The sequence below is a fragment of the Eurosta solidaginis genome, chromosome 4 (assembly GCF_040869045.1).
Source record: "Eurosta solidaginis isolate ZX-2024a chromosome 4, ASM4086904v1, whole genome shotgun sequence".
Taxonomy (NCBI): Eukaryota; Metazoa; Arthropoda; class Insecta; order Diptera; family Tephritidae; genus Eurosta; species Eurosta solidaginis.
Window position 1 is genome coordinate 158,474,112 of NC_090322.1, and position 22,246 is coordinate 158,496,357.

At 37.6% G+C, this 22,246-nt stretch overlaps 1 protein-coding gene across 1 annotated transcript in view; it reads left to right on the top strand.

Annotated features, from left to right (window-relative positions):
• Nucleotides 1-460: 460 nt before the first annotated feature.
• The window catches only part of LOC137250545 (small G protein signaling modulator 1-like), a 150,653-nt gene continuing 128,867 nt past the window's right edge, over nt 461-22,246 (top strand). Inside the window, exon 1 of the mRNA XM_067783529.1 lies at nt 461-508. Within this exon, the coding sequence (XP_067639630.1) occupies nt 487-508 (22 nt within the window). The 5' untranslated portion in view covers nt 461-486. The remainder of the gene's footprint in view (nt 509-22,246) is intronic.

Below are 22,246 nucleotides of genomic sequence, written 5' to 3' on the forward strand. Positions count from 1 at the left end.
AGTGCATTCGAGCTCACTCGGTTGGGTGTATGCTTCAGGGATGTGTTTCGTTTGCTTGTAAAGAAATTTGAAGTTAGTTTTTCTTTTGAGTTTTCCTTGCTTGGACGTGCTTGCTCTGAATAAAATTGTATAAAAACAAAAAAATTTGACAAACCTCAACATATGTATTTATATCAATGTATATGTTTGCATCTGTATCATATGTACATTCATACATATGTGCGATTAAATATTCAATTTGTTGAATGATAAAAGTTGTGTTAAGTGCAGAATGTCTAATCAATAGAGCAATTTTATTAGTATTAGCAAAAGATTTTTTGAGAAGTGAATAACAATACGCTTTTGGTGAATTTATTTAATTTGAAGTTGATAGTGGAACAAATTTTGAACTCTGCTTCATAATTCTGCTGCTTTTGGTAAATGTAACTAGTTTGTGAATTTTTTTCTTGCATTGAAGATATTGAAATAAAAGTGACATTTGTGAAGATGGCACAAAGCAACAGTGTGGGTGAGTTTTTCAAAGTTGTATTATTTTAGTAGACTACTACGCTTTCGATTGCTATGAATTGAATTTAAATTATTTTTTCGAAACATATTGTCTATCCAGATTTAACAAAAAAAAAAAAACCAAAAACAATTTGTTTTCTAATTTTAAGAAAATCATTCAACCAATTTATTCAATTCGGGAAGTTATGCTCAATTAAACTGTTGAGAATTATTCAAACATTGTTGCTTATCAGCTATTAAATGCATGTATTTGTATTTATTCTTTGGTGGCTTACAATGTTATGTATACCATACGCCCACGTAAGCAAATTCCATTTTAAGCACCTAACTTCCCTTGTATAAAATATGTATGAGCCATTTCATCTCAAATCGGCCAATGATGAAATTCGACAAGTTCCGGATCCATTGAAATTTTATCAGAAAAAAGGAGTGTGAGTACCGAGTAACCATGAAATTCAATGCATAACCACCATTAATTAACCAGATCTCGCCATGGGGTTGAAGATAAACCACAGCCTTTCCCGCGCCCAACGCTTTTATTTGTTTGTCTGATCAACGCCCTAGATTGATGAGGAGTGTGATGACTACTACCTAGGACCTACCTAATTATTTTCTAGCTTTTAGTATTATTATTACTTTATGTAAATATTGTTTTCAATAAAAACGTTTATCTTAAAATTATTTAAAAATTGTTTTGTTTTCAAGTTTTTAGTTTTTATTTAATTGTCTATTATTTCTGATTCTGCTTAGTTCATTTAGTGCTTCATTATTGCAAGGACTCTTCCCTGACAATTTGTTACAATCTAACTTCTCAACTTAGCGCCACCTAGGCTTGTCCCTCCTCGAAAATTTTTGAGCTTAAATACACAGCTGCGGGGTTAACTGCGATGCCTTGCATTTTGTGGACAGTGTAAGCCCATGACGCCCATGAAGGCTAACATTCTCCTTTCCATGCCATCTCTTTCAAATCTGAGCTGACGGCACATCTGTTTGATAGATTTGTGTTAGACGAAGCGAGTACCGAAGAAGATTTGTTGATGAGCTGTACGAGCTATACGCAGACATCAACATAGTCCAGGGAATTAAAATGTACCGGCTGCGCTGGCTAGGCCATGTTTTGCGAATGAAAGATGATGCTCCGGCCAAGAAAGTGTTTCTATCGGAACCCGCCTATGGAAGCAGAGGTAGAGGGCGGCCCCCACTCTGTTGGAAGGACCAGGTGGAAAACGATTTAAACTCCCTTGGTGTGACCAATTGGCGCCGGTTGGCGGAGCGAAGGAGCGACTGGCGCACCTTGTTGGATGGCCATAACCGTTTGGACGGTTAAGCGCCAATTAAGTAAGTAAGTAAGTTAGACGAAGCTCAGATCAAACAATTTCAGTAATGCATCCGATTGCGTCGTTCACCAATTCTTTCGATACATCAATATTGGACTGCAACATAACTTTTGCTCCTACAAATATTTCAAGTTCAGCTGGTAAGCCTTCAATTGGACCATACATACGATTTTTTTGAATATCTCGATCTTTCCGCCACCTAGCGTTCACTTCATCGCTTTCTATTTCTGTATGGAATATGTGTTCCTAATATAAGCCAAATAGGACCAAAAATACGATTTTTTGAAATATATTGATCCATGCGCCACCTAGTGGAGTTTTTTTTACTTTTATTTGTACTTTCATCGGGTTTTGAACTATATTTCAAGTTTCAAGCTTGTAGCTTATTGGGAAGTTACTTAAATTTCAATTGCAAAATTCGTTCAAAACGGCCGGCCGGCCGGCCGCTCGCTACACAGAGTAAAGATAAATAAAACAAGTAAGGAAGGTTAAGTTCGGGTGTAACCGAACATTACATACTCAGCTGAGAGCTATGGTGACAACATAAGGAAAAATAACCATGTAGGAAAATGAATCGAGGGAAACCCTGGAATGTGTTTGTATGAAATGTGTATCAAATGAAAGGCATTAAAGAGTATTTTATGAGGGAGTGGGCCATAGTTCTATAGGTGGACGCCATTTATGGATATAGCCATAAAGGTGGATCAGGGTTGACTCTAGAATGCGTTTGTACGATATGGGTATTAAATGAAAGGTGTTAATGAGTATTTTCAAAGGGATTAATCCTTAGTTCCATACGTGGACGCCGTTTCGAGATATCGCCATAAAGGTGGACCAGGGGTGACCCTAGAATTTGTTTGTACAATATGGGTATCAAAAGAAAGTTGTTAATGAGTATTTTAAAAGGGAGTAATCCTTAGTTCCATAGGTGGACGCCGTTTCGAGATATTGCCATAAAGGTGGGCCAGGGGTGACTCTAGAATTCGTTTGTACAATATGGGTATCAAATTAAAGGTATTAATGAGGGTTTTAAAAGGGAGTGGTGGTTGTTGTATAGGTGGTCGCATTTTCGAGATATCGCCATAAAGGCGGACCAGGGGTGACCCTAGAATTTGTTTGTAGAATATGGGTATCAAAAGAAAGGTGTTAATGAGTATTTTAAAAGGGAGTAATCCTTAGTTCCATAGGTGGACGGCGTTTCGAGATATCGCCATAAAGGTGGACCAGGGGTGACTCTAGAATGTGTTTGTATGATATGGGTATCAAATTAGAGGTATTAATGAGGGCTTTAAAAGGGAGTGGTGGTTGTTGTATAGGTGGTCGCATTTTCGAGATATCGCCATAAAGGCGGACCAGGGGTGACCCTAGAATTTGTTTGTACAATATGGGTATCAAAAGAAAGGTGTTAATGAGTATTTTAAAAGGGAGTAATCCTTAGTTCCATAGGTGGACGCCGTTTCGAGATATCGCCATAAAGGTGGAGCAGGGGTGACCCTAGAATTTGTTTGTACAATATGGGTATCAAAAGAAAGGTGTTAATGAGTATTTTAAAAGGGAGTAATCCTTAGTTCCATAGGTGGACGCCGTTTCGAGATATCGCCATAAAGGTGGAGCAGGGGTGACCCTAGAATTTGTTTGTACAATATGGGTATCAAAAGAAAGGAGTTAATGAGTATTTTAAAAGGGAGTGGGCCTTAGTTCTATAGGTGGACGCCTTTTCGAGGTATCGCAATAAAGGTGGACCAGGGGTGACCCTAGAATTTGTTTGTACAATATGGGTATCAAAAGAAAGGTGTTAATGAGTATTTTAAAAGGGAGTAATCCTTAGTTCCATAGGTGGACGCCGTTTCGAGATATCGCCATAAAGGTGGAGCAGGGGTGACCCTAGAATTTGTTTGTACAATATGGGTATCAAAAGAAAGGTGTTAATGAGTATTTTAAAAGGGAGTAATCCTTAGTTCCATAGGTGGACGCCGTTTCGAGATATCGCCTTAAAGGTGGACCAGGGGTGACTCTAGAATGCGTTTGTACAATATGGGTATCAAACGAAAAGTGTTAATGAGTATTTTAAAAGGGAGTGGGCCTTAGTTCTATAGGTGGACGCCTTTTCGAGGTATCGCAATAAAGGTGGACCAGGGGTGACTCTAGACTTTGTTTGTACGATATGGATATCAAATGAAAGGTGTTAATGAGTATTTTAAAAGGGAGTGGGGCTTAGTTCTATAGGTGGACGCCTTTTCGAGATATCGCCATAAAGGTGGGCCAGGGGTGACTCTAGAATGAGTTTATACGATATGGGTATGAAAATAAAGGTACTAATGAGAGTTTTAAAAGCGAGTGGTGGTAGTTTTATATGTGAAGGCGTTTTCCAGATATGAGGACCAGGGTGACCCAGAACATCATCTGTTGGCCACCGCTAATTTATTTATATATGTAATACCTGCCAAGATTTTAAGGGCTTTTTATTTCGCCCTGCAGAACTTTTTCATTTTCTTCTACTTAATATGGTAGGTGTCACAACCATTTTATAAAGTTTTTTCTAAAGTTATATTTCGCGTCAATAAAACAATCCAATTACCTTACCATGTTTCATCCCTTTTTTCGTATTTGGTAGAGAATTATGGCATTTTTTTCATTTTTCGTAATTTTCGATATCGAAAAAGTGGGCGTCGTCATAGCCGCATTTCGTTCATTTTTCATACCAAGATAAAGTGAGTTCAAGTAAGCACGTGATCTAAGTTCATTAAAGATATGTCGATTTTTGCTCAAGTTATCGTGTTAACGGCCATGCGGAAGGACAGACGGACGACTGTGTATAAAACTGGGCGTGGCATCAGCCGATTTAGCCCATTTTCACAGAAAACAGTTAGCGTCACAAAATCTATGCCCCTACCAAATTTCAAAACGATTGGTTAATTTTTGTTCGACTTATGGCGTTAAAAGTATCCTAGACAAATTAAATGAAAGAGGGCGGAGCCACGCCCATTTTGAAATTTTCTTTTATTTTTGTATTTTGTTGCACCATATCATTACTGGAGTTGAATGTTGACATAATTTACTTATATACTGTAAAGATATTAAATTTTTTGTTAAAATTTTACTTTAAAAAAATTTTTTTTTAAAAGTGGGCGTGGTCCTTCTTCGATTTTGCAAATTTTTATTAAGCGTACATATAGTAATAGGAGTAACGTTCATGCCAAATTTCGTCATGATATCTTCAACGACTGCCAAATTACAGCTTGCAAAACTTTTAAATTACCTTCTTTTAAAAGTGGGCGGTGCCACGCTCGTTGTCCAAAATTTTACGAATTTTCTATTCTTCGTCATAAGTTCAACTCATCTACCAAGTTTCGTCGCTTTAACTGTCTTTTGTAATGAATTATCGCACTTTTTCTGTTTTTCGAAATTTTCGATATCGAAAAAGTGGGCGTGGTTATAGTCCGATATCGTTAATTTTAAATAGCGATCTGAGATGAGTGCTCATGAACCTACATACCAAATTTCATCAAGATACCTCAAAATTTACTCAAGTTATCGTGTTAACGGACGGACGGACGGACATGGCTCAACCAAATTTTTTTTCGATCCTGATTATTTTGATATATGGAAGTCTATATCTATCTCGATTCCTTTATATATGTACAACCAACCGTTATCCAATCAAACTTAATATACTCTGTGAGCTCTGCTCAACTGAGTATAAAAAGGGTCACGACGCAAATTGAAAGAGAAGTTCGGCCTTAATCTTCGTGAAGGTTAATAGCGCCAAGTATTTATTTGTATATTTTATCGCAGATTAATCGGCTTCTTATTGGTTTCTTTTCGTCTTGTTAACGAAAGGTTATAAATGTGCCTTCGATTTTATTTTAAAGTTTTATCGGTATCTGTTTCACAACAAATCGATGACTCCACGAAAAAAATCGATAGCAAGTCGAGAAGAAATGTCAATCACTTCGATAACAGTTCTAAAAATTTTCAATAACAAATCCATAACTTTGTGAATGCAATCCCCACGGAAGCAAAATGATAACTCGAAAAATCATAAATCGAAATCCTTTCCGTAGCAAAATGACAACTTTTTGATAACATTTTCACAGTAAGGCGAGAACTTTTCGGCTAATAACCGACAATTTTTCAATAAAAGACAGATAACTCATCATCATCTTTTTCTTTTATCGTTTTAATGTTTATAACACTTCGATAATAAGTCGATAAATTGCCTATACCTCGTCGACAACACACCGACAACAAATCGATGACTTGTCGATAATCTTTGTTATTGATATCAAGTTTATTACAAGGCTTCGATAACAAGTCTATTCAAGTCTAACTAGTCTAACTTGTCTATACCTCGTCGATAACACACCCATATTAAACCGATGACTCGTCGAAATGGTTAACAATTTCATATCCCTTTTATAATAAATCATTAATACTTAGTTTTAACCAATTCACTACCAAACCCCGTGGAAATAGAAATTAACAACAAATGTACAAAATGCAATTTACGCTCTGTTTGAAGAAGCAAGCGTCTCATTGGTTCTAATGAGTATTTTCCTTTCACGATAAGTTGTTTAGGCTAGTTCAATAAGCATAAACAATTTTAAGATTTTTTCTGACAACTAATGATATGCAATGTGATCTTTTACTTGAAAAGTGCGCCCATTACCAGGTGGAAGTAAACTTTTCTAAACCTAATTTGGCATAACATATCCCATCGATATGATAATGGACACAAAAATGGGACAAATTAACACATTAGTGTAAAAAAATAAGACAACAGTAATTACAAATATTTGAATATATGATGCCGATGGGCTAATGAGTGCCAGTCAACAGCAAAGAAAACCAGAGGGTCACATTATCACAGGACACAATTTGTTTGTGAAGGTTTTTTCAAAGTATTTTTTGGGTATTATAGCTATCTGGAAAAATGTGCCTAACATATGTCAGCCCGCTGTTGTATGGTAGTGCAAGGGTTAAATCTTGAATAGGGATGCCCTTCATCAGCAGTTAGCGGAAAGTGAGACTTACCTACGAAAGCGTAAGGCAGAATTTTATACTCTTTTGAATTGCATAATTTTTTTTTTTGACTACGAGATTGGGAAGACGCTTCCCTACTCAAAACTTCGTTTATCTAAATAATTTAAAGGAACTTCAGAGTGTTTGTATAACTTCCTTCTATTTCTTCATCTTTTCCCTCATTTCTGTACTCTCCATTATCATTCCATTTTATTTTATTACAATTTCTCTTTTCTCCTTTATCTCAGTCTATCTTAACTATTTTCTCGCCCTTTAATATTTTGCCCTCTCCTACTTTCCTCTCGGACTAAGAATAAGAATTATTTAACTGGTGGGCTACTACATGGCTTCCAGGTTATTCAAGACTTTATAAATGCTCATGTGACTTATTTTTGCCAATACTCATCCCAAGCCTTCCACTCAAGACCTTCAGTATAGTAGGCGAGTCCATTATCTCTACATCATCTCGGCTAAAAGCACTGTTTTACCCAAAATAAATCAAATCTAAAATGAAGCAAACTCATTGTTCGTTAATTAGTTATGGAACTACCCGTATATGTACATTTATTTGTAGTTTGTATGTATGTACGTTTGTTAACCGGAGTTAGGGAAGGTTGTCTTCATACCCTTTTAAACTGAAGCTGTTTACAAATTTTTCGTTTTCACTCTCATTTTGTACGCACTTCTTTTCCACTGCTAGCCGAAGTTAACCCTCGTAAAGTAACAGTTCAACTTCGTTTATTGAAATAAAGCAGTTATGTGTTAGCAGGTAATTTTATGTTACACTCACATAGAAATATATATATACATAATTACGGACAGTTTACGGTTTGATAGCTACAACAACAATCTGCTTTTCGAAAAATATAATACAGGGATTGCAAATATTTATTATTTGGTTAAAATTTAGACAAATAAAATGAATCAAGGCTTAGCCCTTATGTACTCGGATTGGTAAAATCATACCTATGTTTATTTTTCAAACACGTCTGTACTATTAAGGGACTAGCCAACATCTTCAGCATTTATGTTTTCCTTCTTTGTTGCTGATGCCAAAAGGAAATAATATGAGTGACTTGGTTTACATCTACCATAGTACAGTTAGTACGAATGTAGTCGTCACAGGTACCGTTAGGTGATTGCAAACGTTAAGTTAAATAGAGTTTCGTATCAAAACTTTTATTGTCAAAAATTTAATGAAGCAGAATTGATTTAAGCTTTGTGTTAATTTTTTGCAAGCAAATTGGAAATATGGTGGATGATATGGAAAAGCTTATTGCAGAATACCAGTCATGAGTCTACATTCCTCTCTTTTGATTGATAGCACAACTTTCCTGCTTGGTCGCGCTTGATCGATCATGTGCACCTGTCACATTCTCTTAATCTCGCCCAATCCAATTGGGCCGTCTACGAAGCACACTTCAAGGAATGCGCCCTTTTTAGTTAGTTCATCTGCTTTTTCATTCCCATCAATTCCCATATGACCAGACACCCAATATAGATGTATGCTTTTCCCGTCCCGATTCTTTCCAGGGATTGTTTACACTCTAACGCACATTTCAGGTTCAAAATCAGGTAGTCTGTTAGTCCTGTAATTGATGACGCTAAACTACTATGGCCGTATGATCGGAGGTCAAGCTGCCCCGAGGCCCTGAGGCTGGTTGCAGTTGCTAACGCTATGTTCTTTGCTACCAGGTCCACATTGAGGAGCTAAATCCATAAACAAATTTTGTCCGCAGAATTGTATAATCAACACCAAATAATCCTAAAGACATACTTCATTAGAAATGTTGATCAACATCGAAAGCAGTAGTTCGCTGGTCTGGGTATCGTGTGTTGCGATTCGTATCGAAATTAAGTTTCCACTCAAATATTAAATCAAAATAGCTTTGAAATCGGGAGTCCGAATAACGATATATATGAATCAGAGTCTTCGACTTTATAAGTTATCACAATTTGTATAAATAGTTTGACAGCATAATATTTATAAATTGGGTGAAGAATGGATTCCGATACGAATCGTAATACACGACACGAACCCTGTTTCTTTTATTATAATTTGATTGCCCTTGTGGGAAGACTTTGTTAGAACAAAATTATAAAGTTTCTAGTGAATAATTTTTTTAATTTTCTTAAAAAGATAAATAAATTTTAATTGCTATGGTCAAGGAAGTACTTGTGTAAAAAGCCTTAATTTCTACAATTCAAAAGTTTCTATGGTCTGGGTTGTGTTTTTCTGCTAGCAATGTTTAAACAAGTTGCTGTACCCAGAGATTGGTAGTAAAGTGTTTTTCATATCCGAAACATATTTCTATGAACACCTTTCTTTATTGGAAGTCGTATGTTGTTGAAGCGATGGAGACAAAATGGATTGTGAAGATCTGAGGAACCGAAGCCCTTTATAAAGATATTCTGGTTCCTTTGTGTTTTCAAGTAATCAATTACGCTATTGCCCAGCTGAACTAGAGAGACTTAGGTCGTAAACCATTTTATGTACTACAAAACTTTTTGACTTGCTGGGATTTAAGCATAGGCCATTCAAGGAAGCCCACTCTACAACACGATGAAGAGTTAAGGCTAGAAACGCATCAACTCACGCACTCGACTGAGCAACAAATATACAGATCGTCAGTATATACATGTACACTACTTTATGTCAAAACGTCTTGGAAATAGTTTATAAAGGTTCAAAGAGCTCAAGTTGCTTTTGAGAGCGTGGTGTGAGAAGTTAAACATTAATTTAAGGGGTATAGCGGAAGTGTGCCCCCAGATAGTAACCTATATCGAAGGGTATGTTTCAAAAACTAATCGACGAACAAACTCTATCCATACACTTCTCAGAGCCGGCTTGCCCTTTGACCTGGAGATATTACGCAATATATGCGTATAAGTAACTTTTTTTCAAAAAATTATATCTCGGAAACTAAAATTGCTAGAGGCGTAAAATCAACGCGAGGCTTCAGGTCATTTAACGAGGCATATTACGCATTTTTATACTCAGTTGAGCAGAGCTCACAGAGTATATTAAGTTTGATTGGACAACGGTTGGTTGTACATATATAAAGGAATCGAGATAGATATAGACTTCCATATATCAAAATAATCAGGATCGAAAAAAAATTTGATTGAGCCATGTCCGTCCGTCCGTCCGTCCGTCCGTTAACACGATAACTTGAGTAAATTTTGAGGTATCTTGATGAAATTTGGTATGCAGGTTCCTGAGTACACATCTCAGATCGCTATTTAAAATGAACGATATCGGACTATAACCACGCCTACTTTTTCGATATCGAAAATTTCGAAAAACCGAAAAAGTGCGATAATTCATTACAAAAGACAGCTAAAGCGACGAAACTAGGTAGATGAGTTGAGCTTATGACGCAGAATAGAAAATTAGTAAAATTTTGGACAATGGGTGTGGCACCGCCCACTTTTAAAAGAAGGTAATTTAAAAGTTTTGCAAGCTGTAATTTGGCAGTCGTTGAAGATATCTTGATGAAATTTGGCAGGAACGTTACTTCTATTACTATATGTACGCCTAATAAAAATTAGCAAAATCGGAGAAGGACCACGCCCACTTTAAAAAAAAAATTTTTTTAAAGTAAAATTTTAACAAAAAATTTAATATCTTTACAGTATATAAGTAAATTATGTCAACATTCAACTCCAGTAATGATATGGTGCAACAAAATACAAAAATAAAAGAAAATTTCAAAATGGGAGTGGCTCCGCCCTTTTTCATTTAATTTGTCTAGGATACTTTTAACGCCATAAGTCGAACAAAAATTAACCAATCCTTTTGAAATTTGGTAGGGGCATAGATTTTATGACACTAACTGTTTTCTGTTAAAATGGGCGAAATCGGTTGATGCCACGCCCAGTTTTTATACACAGGCGTCCGTCTGTCCTTCCGCATGGCCGTTAACACGATAACTTGGGCAAAAATCGACATATCTTTAATGAACTTAGTTCACGTGCTTACTTGAACTCACTTTATCTTGGTATGAAAAATGAACGAAATCCGACTATGACCACGCCCACTTTTTCGATATCGAAAATTACGAAAAATGAAAAAATGCCATAATTCTATACCAAATACGAAAAAAAGCATGAAACATGGTAAGGTAATTGGATTGTTTTATTGACGCGAAATATAACTTTAGAAAAAACTTTATAAAATGGTTGTGACACCTACCATATTAAGTAGAAGAAAATGAAAAAGTTCTACAGGGCGAAATAAAAAACCCTTAAAATCTTGGCAGGTATTACATATATAAATAAATTAGCTGTATCCAACAGATGATGTTCTGGGTCACCCTGGTCCACATTTTGGTCGATATCTGGAAAACGCCTTCACACCACTCCCTTTTAAAACTCTCATTAATACCTTTAATTTGATACCCATATCGTACAAACTCATTCTAGAGTCACCCCTGGTCCACCTTTATGGCGATATCTCGAAAAGGCGAACACCTATAGAACGAAGGCCCACTCCCTTTTAAAATACTCATTAACACCTTTCTTTTGATACCCATATTGTACAAACAAATTCTAGGGTCACCCCTGCTCCACCTTTATGGCGATATCTCGAAACGGCGTCCACATATGGAACTAAGGATTACTCCCTTTTAAAATACTCATAAACACCTTTCTTTTGATACCCATATTGTACAAACAAATTCTAGGGTTACCCCTGGTCCACCTTTATGGCGATATATCGAAACCGCGTCCACCTATGGAACTAAGGATTACTCCCTTTTAAAATACTCATTAGCACCTTTCATTTGATACCCATATCGTGCAAACGCGTTCTATAATCACCCTGGTCCACCTTTATGGCGATATCTCGAAAAGGCGACCACCTATGCAACAACCACCACTCCCTTTTAAAACCCTTATTAATACCTTTAATTTGATACCCATATCGTACAAACATATTCTAGAGTCACCCCTGGTCCACCTTTAGGGCGATATTTCGAAACGGCGTCCACCTATAGAACTAAGGCCCACTCCCTTTTAAAATACTCATTAACACCTTTCGTTTGATGCCCATATTGTACAAACAAATTCTAGGGTCACCCCTGGTCCACCTTATGGCGATATCTCGAAACGGCGCCCACCTATGGAACTAAGGACTACTCCCTTTTAAAATACTCATTAACACCTTTTTTTTGATACCCATATTGTACAAACAAATTCTAGGGTCACCCCTGGTCCACCTTTGTGGCGATATCTCGAAATGGCGTCCACCTATGGAACTAAGGATTACTCCCTTTTAAAATACTCATTAACACCTTTTATTTGAAACCCATATCGTACAAACACATTCTAGAGTCAACCCTGATCCACCTTTATGGCTATATCCCTAAATGGCATCCACCTATAGAACTATGGCCCACTCCCTCATAAAATACTCTTTAACGCCTTTCATTTGATACACATGCCAGGGTTTCCCTCGGTTCATTTTCCTACATGGTTATTTTCCCTTATGTTGTCACCATAGCTCTCAACTGAGTATGTAATGTTCGGTTACACCCGAACTTAACCTTCCTTACTTGTTTTATACTCAGTTGAGCAGAGCTCACAGAGTATATTAACTTTGATTGGATAACGGTTGGTTGTACAGGTATAAAGGAATCGAGATGGATATAGACTTCCATATATCAAAATCATCAGGATCGAAAAAAAAATTGATTGAGACATGTCCGTCCGTCTGTCCGTTAACACGATAACTTGAGTAACTTTTGAGGTATCTTGATGAAATTTGGAATGTAGATTCCTGAGCACTCATCTCAGATCGCTATTTAAAATGAACGATTTCGGACTATAACCACGCCCACTTTTTCGATATCGAAAATTTCGAAAAACCGAAAAACTGCGATAATTCATTACCAAAGACGGATAAAGCGATGAAACTTGGTAGGTGAGTTGAACTTATAACGCAAAATAGAATATTAGTAAAATTTTGGACAATGGGCGTGGCACCGCCCACTTTTAAAAGAAGGTAATTTAAAAGTTTTGCAAGCTGTAATTTGGCAGTCGTTGAAGATATCATGATGAAATTTGGCAGGAACGTTACTCTTATTACTATATGTGCGCTTAATAAAAATTAGCAAAATCGGAGAACGACTACGCCCACTTAAAAAAAAAAACATTTTTTTAAAGTAAAATTTTAACAAAAAATTTAATATCTTTACAATATATAAGTAAATTATGTCAACATTCAACTCCAGTAATGATATGGTGCAACAAAATACAAAAATAAAAGAAAATTTCAAAATGGGCATGGCTCCGCCCTTTTTCATTTAATTTGTCTAGGATACTTTTAATACCATAAGTCGAACAAAAATTTACCAATCCTTGTGAAATTTGGTAGGGGCTTAGTTTCTGGGACGATAACTTATTCCTGTGAAAAAGGGCGAAATCGGTTGAAGTCACGCCCAGTTTTTATACACAGTCGACCGTCTGTCCCTCCGCTCGGCCGTTAACAAGATAACTTGAGCAAAATTCGATATATCTTTACTAAAATCAGTTCACGTACTTATCCGAACTCACTTTGAATTGGTATAAGAAATGGCCGAAATCAGACTATGACCACGCATACTTTTTCGATATCGAAAATTACGAATAATGAAAAAATTGCCATAATTCTATACCAAATACGAAAAAAGGAATGAAATATGGTAATTGGATTGGTTTATTGACGCAAAATATAACCTTAGAAAAAAACTTTGTAAAATGTGTGTGACACCTACCATATTAAGTAGAAGAAAATGAAAAAGTTCTGCAGGGCGAAATAAAAAACCCTTGAAATCGTGGCAGGAATACTGTTCGTGGTATTACATATATAAATAAATTAGCGGTATCCAACAGATGAAGTTCTGGGTCATCCTGGTCCACATTTTGGTCGATATCTGGAAAACGCCTTCACATATACAACTACCAGAACTCCCTGTTAAAACCCTCATTAATACCTTTAATTTGATACCATATCATACAAACAAATTCTAGAGTCAACCCTGATCCACCTTTATGGCGATATCCCTAAATGGCGCCCACCCATAGAACTAAGGATCACTCCCTTTTAAAATACTCTTTAATACCTTCCATTTGATACCCATGTCATACAAACACATTCCAGGGTTACCCTAGGTTCATTTTCCTACATGGTGGTTTTCCCTCATTTTGTCTCCAAAGCTCTCAGCTGAGTATGTAATGTTCTGTTACACCCGAACTTAGCCTTCCTTACTTGTTTAATTTTAGGAATATATTTTTCATTAAAAATTTTTAAGGAAAAAATATAAAACTATTTTTTTCAGAATCCCTTTGAGTTACAATGACGAAAAAAATTTATGATAGTCGCCTTAATGTCCGCTCTTGCTCAAAGAAAGCACGCGAGGAAAAAATTGGTGTAACAGTTTGGAAAAAAAAAATTTAATTTTCCCGCAATAATTTTCCATTCTATTAAAGTAATTCTTTTCAAAACATTGGAAAATATTGTGGAGAGTGGAAATATGTATATTCATGGCGCGCCTAGTCTTTTGTAAGTAAAAATTGAGACTTCGTATTTTCGCTCACGTGCGTAATATAAAAACGCCAGTTAGTTTCTAATTTAACATATATTAGCTAGTAATGTCGGACAAATGCAAATATTGTAATAGGTCCACTCGTAAGATTTTTGTTATGTTGCAAATGTCGACTTCTGCCATGTTTGAATAAAACAGTATCTAATGCGAATTGTACATCACCTGTTGAATATTGTTCAAGCACGAAAGAAAACAATGTAAGTATGAGGATTTTGATTGATACCAGTGGTGAATATAAACACCAAAGTAATGATAACTATATTGAAATTCCCATTCAACGGGTTGCATCTACTCAAAAATGTTGCATAATATGTCAAAAACCACTGGTATTACGTTAATACTACGAACACTATATGTCCAAGGAGCAAGTAAAAGCTTTGACTGGGTCTTCTTGGGAAAGTGTATCAAACACAAGCTTGTGGCTTACGTCTGTGCGAAATGCAAGTACACATTCTGTAACCCAAGCTTTATTTATTTTTTTGTTAAAATTAAAGACCGTGAACTCTAACCAAACAATATCTAGTATTTATCCTGAATTTTCTTTGCTATAAACCTCACGGAGCCCGAGACTTTTCCAACGAATGCAAAACCGTGGAAATCGGTTCGTGCGTTCTGGAGTTATAGCGTCAGGAAGGAACACCCGACTTATTTTTATATTATAGATATAAAAAAAAATAATAAGTTTTATTCATTCTGGGAAGCCTTCTAGCTCAACAAATCTAACAATAAAAAAAAAAAAAAAACATCGGAATTCTTTGCTTATCTTACTAGGCTTATTTGTCTTATTTGTCGCTAGTAACTTTTTAGCACCATTGCCATACAACGCATAACGCTATAGTTTTAACCAATCTACTTATTGAATATTTCCACGAGCAGCTTTCATGTTGGGCAATTCTTCCAGATACTGACCAACTTCATGACATACGTCAGAAGTGTCAGTTGCCTCCTTGTTGTGAGTGTTACGGATATCGGCAGTTTTTTAATGCATTGAATCCGGTACGCTCCTGAATTGGCATCATCTCGTACTATCCAAAATTCTGTAACGGCGCGCTGCTATTATTTTCCTGTAGGTTATTCTTCATGGCCTCAAGGCATACGTCGATTAGAGGTGATTTGTGCCAAATATGTTTTTTGTATTTTTTCCAAGATTTGTCGAATAGTGAAAAGCTGGTCGATGGTAGATTTACCAGGTATGAAACCGCACTGATAAATCTCAAACCGCCGATTCATACTGGGGTTCAATCTTTCGCACAATACGATTGACAGCATATTATATGCGATACCAAGAACGCTGATTCCACGATATTTGACGCAGTTTGTAGAGTCCCTCTTCTTGAAGACTGAGATTTTAACCATCAGACATGCACTTCTGCGAACATATTTTGCACAAAAGTTGATGCATGTGGTTACCAGCTCCCCGCCGCGGTTTTTGAATAGCGCAGCAGCCAATCTGATTATTGCTGTTCTTGTTTCGTTACAGTCGGATTAAAGAATATCGATAAGAAGATTAATACCATAATAATCGATTCAGGACTCGAATTAATGGTCGTTCATGGGGTTTTCATAGCTGTCTCCATTCTGAACATCGGTTACCAGGTCGCTGTTTCTTTTCACACAGGTGTTAGCCCCGGACTGAAAAAAGTTTGCTAAATTTTTTTGTGAAATTTGCTATCGTTATTCCTAGTAGTTAGTTAGCTGCTCTCGCCCGCATGCCTTTCTGCCTCTGCTGCCTTCATCCTGTAAAGGACATTTGCTTCCCTTTTCAACTCGCGGTAGCGTTTAAACACTATATTTGTATTTATTTCACTGAAAAATGCGCATAAAACGCGCGTTCAGTTAGAGGCCAACATAGCCAATCTGCTATGTATGTATGTACATCGTTACAAAGTAAATTCTATCATTTATCAAAGCAAACCAACGTGTCTGGCATGTGACCGCATTGCGTGTGTAGGCGTTTGCTTATACTTTCATAAAGCTTTTGAAATATTTGTGTGAGTGTGTGATTGACAGGAATTTAGCAGTTTTAAAATACGTAGATATAAATGTATATAAGTGTGTATTTTCAATTTAGCAACGCTAAGCTTTCTTCCTGCTCGTATAACTTTGTAGGCGTGCGAAGAATTTAAGCGATTTTCTGGATTTTCCATTGCTTATTTCGCTAAGATTTAAAACAAATTTCCAGGTATTATTATAACCAGCTGTACTTGTACACAGGGTATTATAACTTTGATTGGATAGCGGTTGGTTGTACAGGTATAAAGGAATCGAGATATATATATGCCGTCTTCCAGTGAGTTTTACAGCTCCGGCTCACGCTAAATTCTAACGGGAATGCTCTGGATCATTGAGAGACTTGAGAAACAGATGTGAAATTTTCGCACACGTGAAATGTGATAGGCAGATGCCGCCGCTGTTTTTCATTTAACTCATATGGCGAAAGGCTAAGCAGCGACATCTATTTTTGAAAAAGTAGGTTTATTAAAGGCAGCGTTGCCAAACAAAAAGAAGTAATTAACAAGTTATCTGGCTCACAAATTGAACCAGACTTCTATCTGGATTTATCTAGCTCAAATCGTTATTGCTGCATTTACATGCAAAATTATTTATCTGGCTCAATAGACTTCCATATATCAAAATCATCAGTATCGAAAAAAATTTGATTGAGCCATGTTCATGTCCGATAACTTGAGTAAATATTGGTATTGAAAATGAGCGAAATTGAAACATTTTGGAAAACATAAAAAACCTAATTATTTAGTAAATAATACACCTATAATGTTGAAATTTGATGTGTGATATTTTGATCTCTTGATAAAAATTTGAAACATTTTTTTTTAATGGGCGTGGCACCACCCTCTTGCGATAAAATTAATTTTACAAATATTATTAATCATAAATCAAAAATCGTTAAACCTATCGTAACAAAATTCGGCAGAGAGGTTGCCTCTACTACCAGAAATAAATTAACGAAATCGGTTAAAGATCACGCCCACTTTTATATAAAAGATTTTTAAAAGGGCCGTGGGAGAATAAACTAAGCTACATCTTTGCAAAAAAGAGCTCTATATATCAGTGGTATTTCATTTCCCAAGTGGATTTATAACAACAAATACGAAAAACTTCAAATTAAAAAAAAAAAAAAAAAAAATGGGCGTAGCACCGCCCCTTTTATGACCAAGCAATTTTCTATGTTTCGGGAGCCATAACTCCAAGAAAAATTAACGGATCGTAATAAAATTGAGTACACAAATTTTCCCTATAGTAGAAAATATTTCTAGTAAAAATGGACGGGATCGATTAAATACCACGGCAACTTAGATATAAAACAAGTTTAAGAGGGTCGTAGACTAGAATAATAAGCTATAACTTAGCAAAAAATAGTTTGAATCAATGATATTTCACTTATGAAGTTTTATTGTAAGAGGAAATGGGGAGACATTTTTTTTGTAAACGGGCGGTGCCACGTGTTATGTAGAAAAGTAATTTATCTGAAATGAAATGTATAATTGTAGTTCACGCTGAGTATATAATGTTCGGTTACAACCGAACTTAGACACCATTACTTGTTTTTCTACTGAATTCTGCGCGCTGTTGTTTAAAGAATATTGTATTCTATTAAGCTTTTTATTTAACTTTAAGAGTGCTTTTATTTATGGGAAACATTTTTTAGTGTTAATAAAAATTTAAATTTTTGCTAATTTGATAATTCTTGGGATGGCATTTTCTTTCTTTCTTTTATTACTTGGATTTTCAAATTGTTATTGTAATTATTATTATTATTAGACCTGGAAGCACTGCGACCTTTGCGCATATCTATTGTGTATGTTCTTTCAGCCTAATTTTGTATGTGGAGGCTTTTAATGTATCTAAGTATCTCTTCAGGCTTTTTACTACATATCACATATGTAGGTATTAAGAGTAACACTATCTAGATGGGAAAGTCTCTGCCTTTCCAGAGCGATGCAGAGCCGACCATCTGAAGATGCTAAGAAAAGCGCAAAGTCACGAACAATTCTTAGGTGGCAAGAACGGTGGGAAGAATCGAGAAAAGGGCGCTGGAGCTTCATGTTAGTTCGGAATATAGCGGAATGGTATGAGCGAGCACACGGCGAACTAAATTACCACCTATCCTTTATCTCGTCAGGTGTTTCCGAAAGTCATTTAAAAGTCTATTTAAATACTTTCCTATGATCTTTGTATTTGGCTGGAAAAGTGCCTGTCAATGAAATGGTATATTAAGTTTGGTACAAATCACAAATTGTAAGTTCTCAAAGAAGAGAAAGGCCCTCCAATAAGCATACCGAAATGATCATGATGACGAGCTGAGTGCGTCTATCTGTGGGTTGCTGAAAATTTCGAAAGAGGAAACGGTAGAAAGAGAAATCGGGGAAAGGGTTGAAGATTGAGGGACAGAGTGGGCTTAAGAGGGAGCAATAGGAGAGATGGAGACAGAAAGCAGAAGGGAGAGATATACGAAGAGGGGGAAAGAGACTCTGGAAGAGAGGAAGGAGTGAAGAAAAAAGAGTGGTAAGAAGAGAAGAGGTGGTGTGAGAGGGAGCTTAAGAGGGACTAGAGATGAAGGGCAGTAATAGAAAAAAAACTGGTGTATATTGGAACGATTTACCATCAGCCCTTGTCAAATTTGATTTGAAGACCAACCGATTTCAGGGTTGCGCCATCATCAGTGTCATTTGTCTTCAAACCAAATTTGTCGAGGGATGACGGAAAATCGTTCCAATATATGTACATCAATTACCCACTCTGCCGGAAAAACAACACAACAAAACTAATCAGAAAAAAACCTCTTAGGCCCACTTGCAGAACGGCCAGTTACAGTTTTAGTTAAGAGTTAATTTGAAAAACTTGTCAAAAATGTATGTTTTTAACTCCTGATGCTAAGCTAACTCTGAGTTAAAAGTTGTGGAGCGAACACTTCTCATAATTGCCAGCCAACGAGGGAACTGTACTCGATACGCCATTCGTCGATGAAGGAAAGCACATTCTGTCACCCAATTGTGACGAAGTGAGAAGCGCAATATCCTAGCTAAAAATTCACAAGGCGCCCGGTAAAGACAAAATATCCACCGAGCTGTTCAAACATGGCGGCGAAGAGTTGGTAAAAGGCATGAATCAACTCCTATGCAAAATATGGTCGGATGAGTGCATGCCTCCAGATGTGAACTTAAGTCTATTCTCTCACAATAAGCATGATACAGAAAACCGCGCCGATCACCGCGGAATCAGCCTGCTTAATTTCGCGTATATGGTTCTATCTAGCGTACTATGCGAAAGACGCCAATAGTCAAGAGTGATTTCGCCTTATCAATGAGGCCTCAGACCTGGTAAATCTACTATTGACCAGATCCTTACGATACGCCAGACCCTGGAGAAGACTCGCGAGAAGGAAATCTACTCTCACTACCTTTTTTCGACTTCAAAGCAGAATTTTACAGCGCGATAAGGAACTGCCTACAAAGTTAATAAAGCTCTGCCAAACGACGTTCAGCAATACCATCATCTCCGTGAGGATTGGGAAGAACCTCTACGAGATATTTGAAACCACACAAGGCTTCACAAATCACATTTCCATTTCGTACGAGATCCTTAACATAATGCTCAAGAAGAAAGTTCTAGTAGCAGAAAAAAACCGTGATGGTAAAATTTATTGTAATAGCATACAATAACTGGCGTATGCTGCTGGCATTGATATTATTTGCCTTAACAAGCGCGTTGCCTTCTCTGTATAAAGACAAAGAAGCAAAACAAGAAGGTTTTGGGGTGAATGAGGACAAAAAGAAGTACCTGCTGTCACTCAAGAAAGAATGGCTACACTCGCGTTTTGGCAGCCACGTAAAGTCTTCTCTCGAAGAAAAAAAAAATCACGCTCTACAAGTCACTCATAATACCTGTTCTGATGTATGGCTCGGTATTATGGGCGGTGTCGAGAAAAGATGTCATGGCTCTTGGAGTGTTCGAGAAAAAAGTGATGCCGACGGCGAGTATCGAAAGAGGTACAAAGAGGGACTATATGAGCTCTACGCAGATAAGACGATAGTGCAACGAGTAAAAACCGAAGGGCTTCGCTAGCTAGGTCATGTTGTGGTAATGGATGAAGATGCTCCGGCCAAGAAAGCATTTCAGTGGCACGCAGCTTAGAAGCAGAGGAAGGGGAAGATCTAAACTGAGTTGGGAAAGGCAGGTGAAGGAAGACTTGACCTCACTTGGTAGTCTTAATTGGCTTCAGCTATGTCGAAACAGGGAGGGTGGAGCCGTGTGTAGAAGTCCACGAAAGTGGGGAAAGCTTCTGACCGCCATTCATTTTGCATGCGGTTCAAGCAGCTCACTACTGCCGGTCGCTTGCTGCCAAGTATCCTCTGGGTAGCCGCTAAACGGATGTTTAGCGGTGAGCTAATGTGAGAAGGCGACAACCTGGCTAGGCCACTCTGACATAATCGGTTTAAGGGCTAGCCGGCGGAGATCTCATCGGCAGCGTCTGTACACTTCTAGGTGCGGCTGCAAGCGGGCGTCTGTCTTGGAGCAAGCGGCTCGCTATATAAACGTGCAAGTAATAGTTTCACCCCACTAAACGGGTTGTACGCTGCGCTTGGGGCCCGCCACGTAAAACCATACTCCAATGAAATATAACAACAAGAATCCGATAAATACACTCTCTATTGATGACGACCGACCATGGCAAACGTTTGAAGGACAATGAATTGAGGGCATGCACCTGGAAGGTCCGCTCTCTGAATGGATTGGTGCAGATGCCCGGCTGGTTGATGTCGTCGTCAAAGCAAAATCTGACATCACCGCTATCCAAGAAATGCGTTGGACGAAGCAAGGAAGAAAGAAGATCAAAAATTGTGACATCTATTGGAGTGTCCATACGAATAAGCGTAGTTTCGGCGTCGGGTTCGTGGTGGGAGAGAGATTTTGTCGCGAAGTGCTGGCGTTCACGCTTGTGGACGAGCGTCTCGCCGCTATCCGAATAAAAGCAAAATTTTTTAATATATCATTCATCTGCGCCCATGCGCCAACAGAGGAGAAAGACGAATAAGTGAAAGACACTTTTTATGAACAATTAGAATGCACATACGAGCGCTGCCCCCGTCATGATATAAAAGTCGTGCTTGGCGACTTTAACGCCAGGGTTGGCAAAGAAGGTGTTTTTGGCCCTACAGTCGGAGAGTTCAGCCTACACAATGAAACTTCTCCTAACGGACTGAGGCTGATTGACTTTGCCGATGCTCGAAACATGGTCATATCCAGCACGAGGTTCATGCATAAAAAGATACATCAAGCTACTTGGCTGTCTCCTGATCGAAATACTCGCAATCAGATCGATCACGTTGTGATAGACGGACGGAATGCATCCAGTGTTTTAGATGTGCGCACGATCCGAGGACCTAACATCGACTCGGACCATTATCTCGTTGCAGCCAAAATACGCACCCGCCTCAACGCGGCTAAAACCAAGGAACAAAAAACACAAGGAAAGCTAGACGTCGGACAGCTTCAATCACAACAGACTGCTCTCTGAGAGCACAGCTCATCCTGAAGTAATACAGGAGCAGTGGGAGCATATCTCCAAAGCACTTCGTACTGCCACCGAGGAAAAAATTGGTTACCGGCGGCCACGAAAAAACAACTGGTACGATGAAGAATGCCGCGTTGCAACCGAAAGAAAAGACGCTGCCTACATGGCTACGTTAAAAGCGAGCGCGACAAGAGGAGTGTGTGAGCGCTATCGTGAGTTAAAAAGGGAAGCGAGACGCCTTTTCAGGAAGAAAAAAG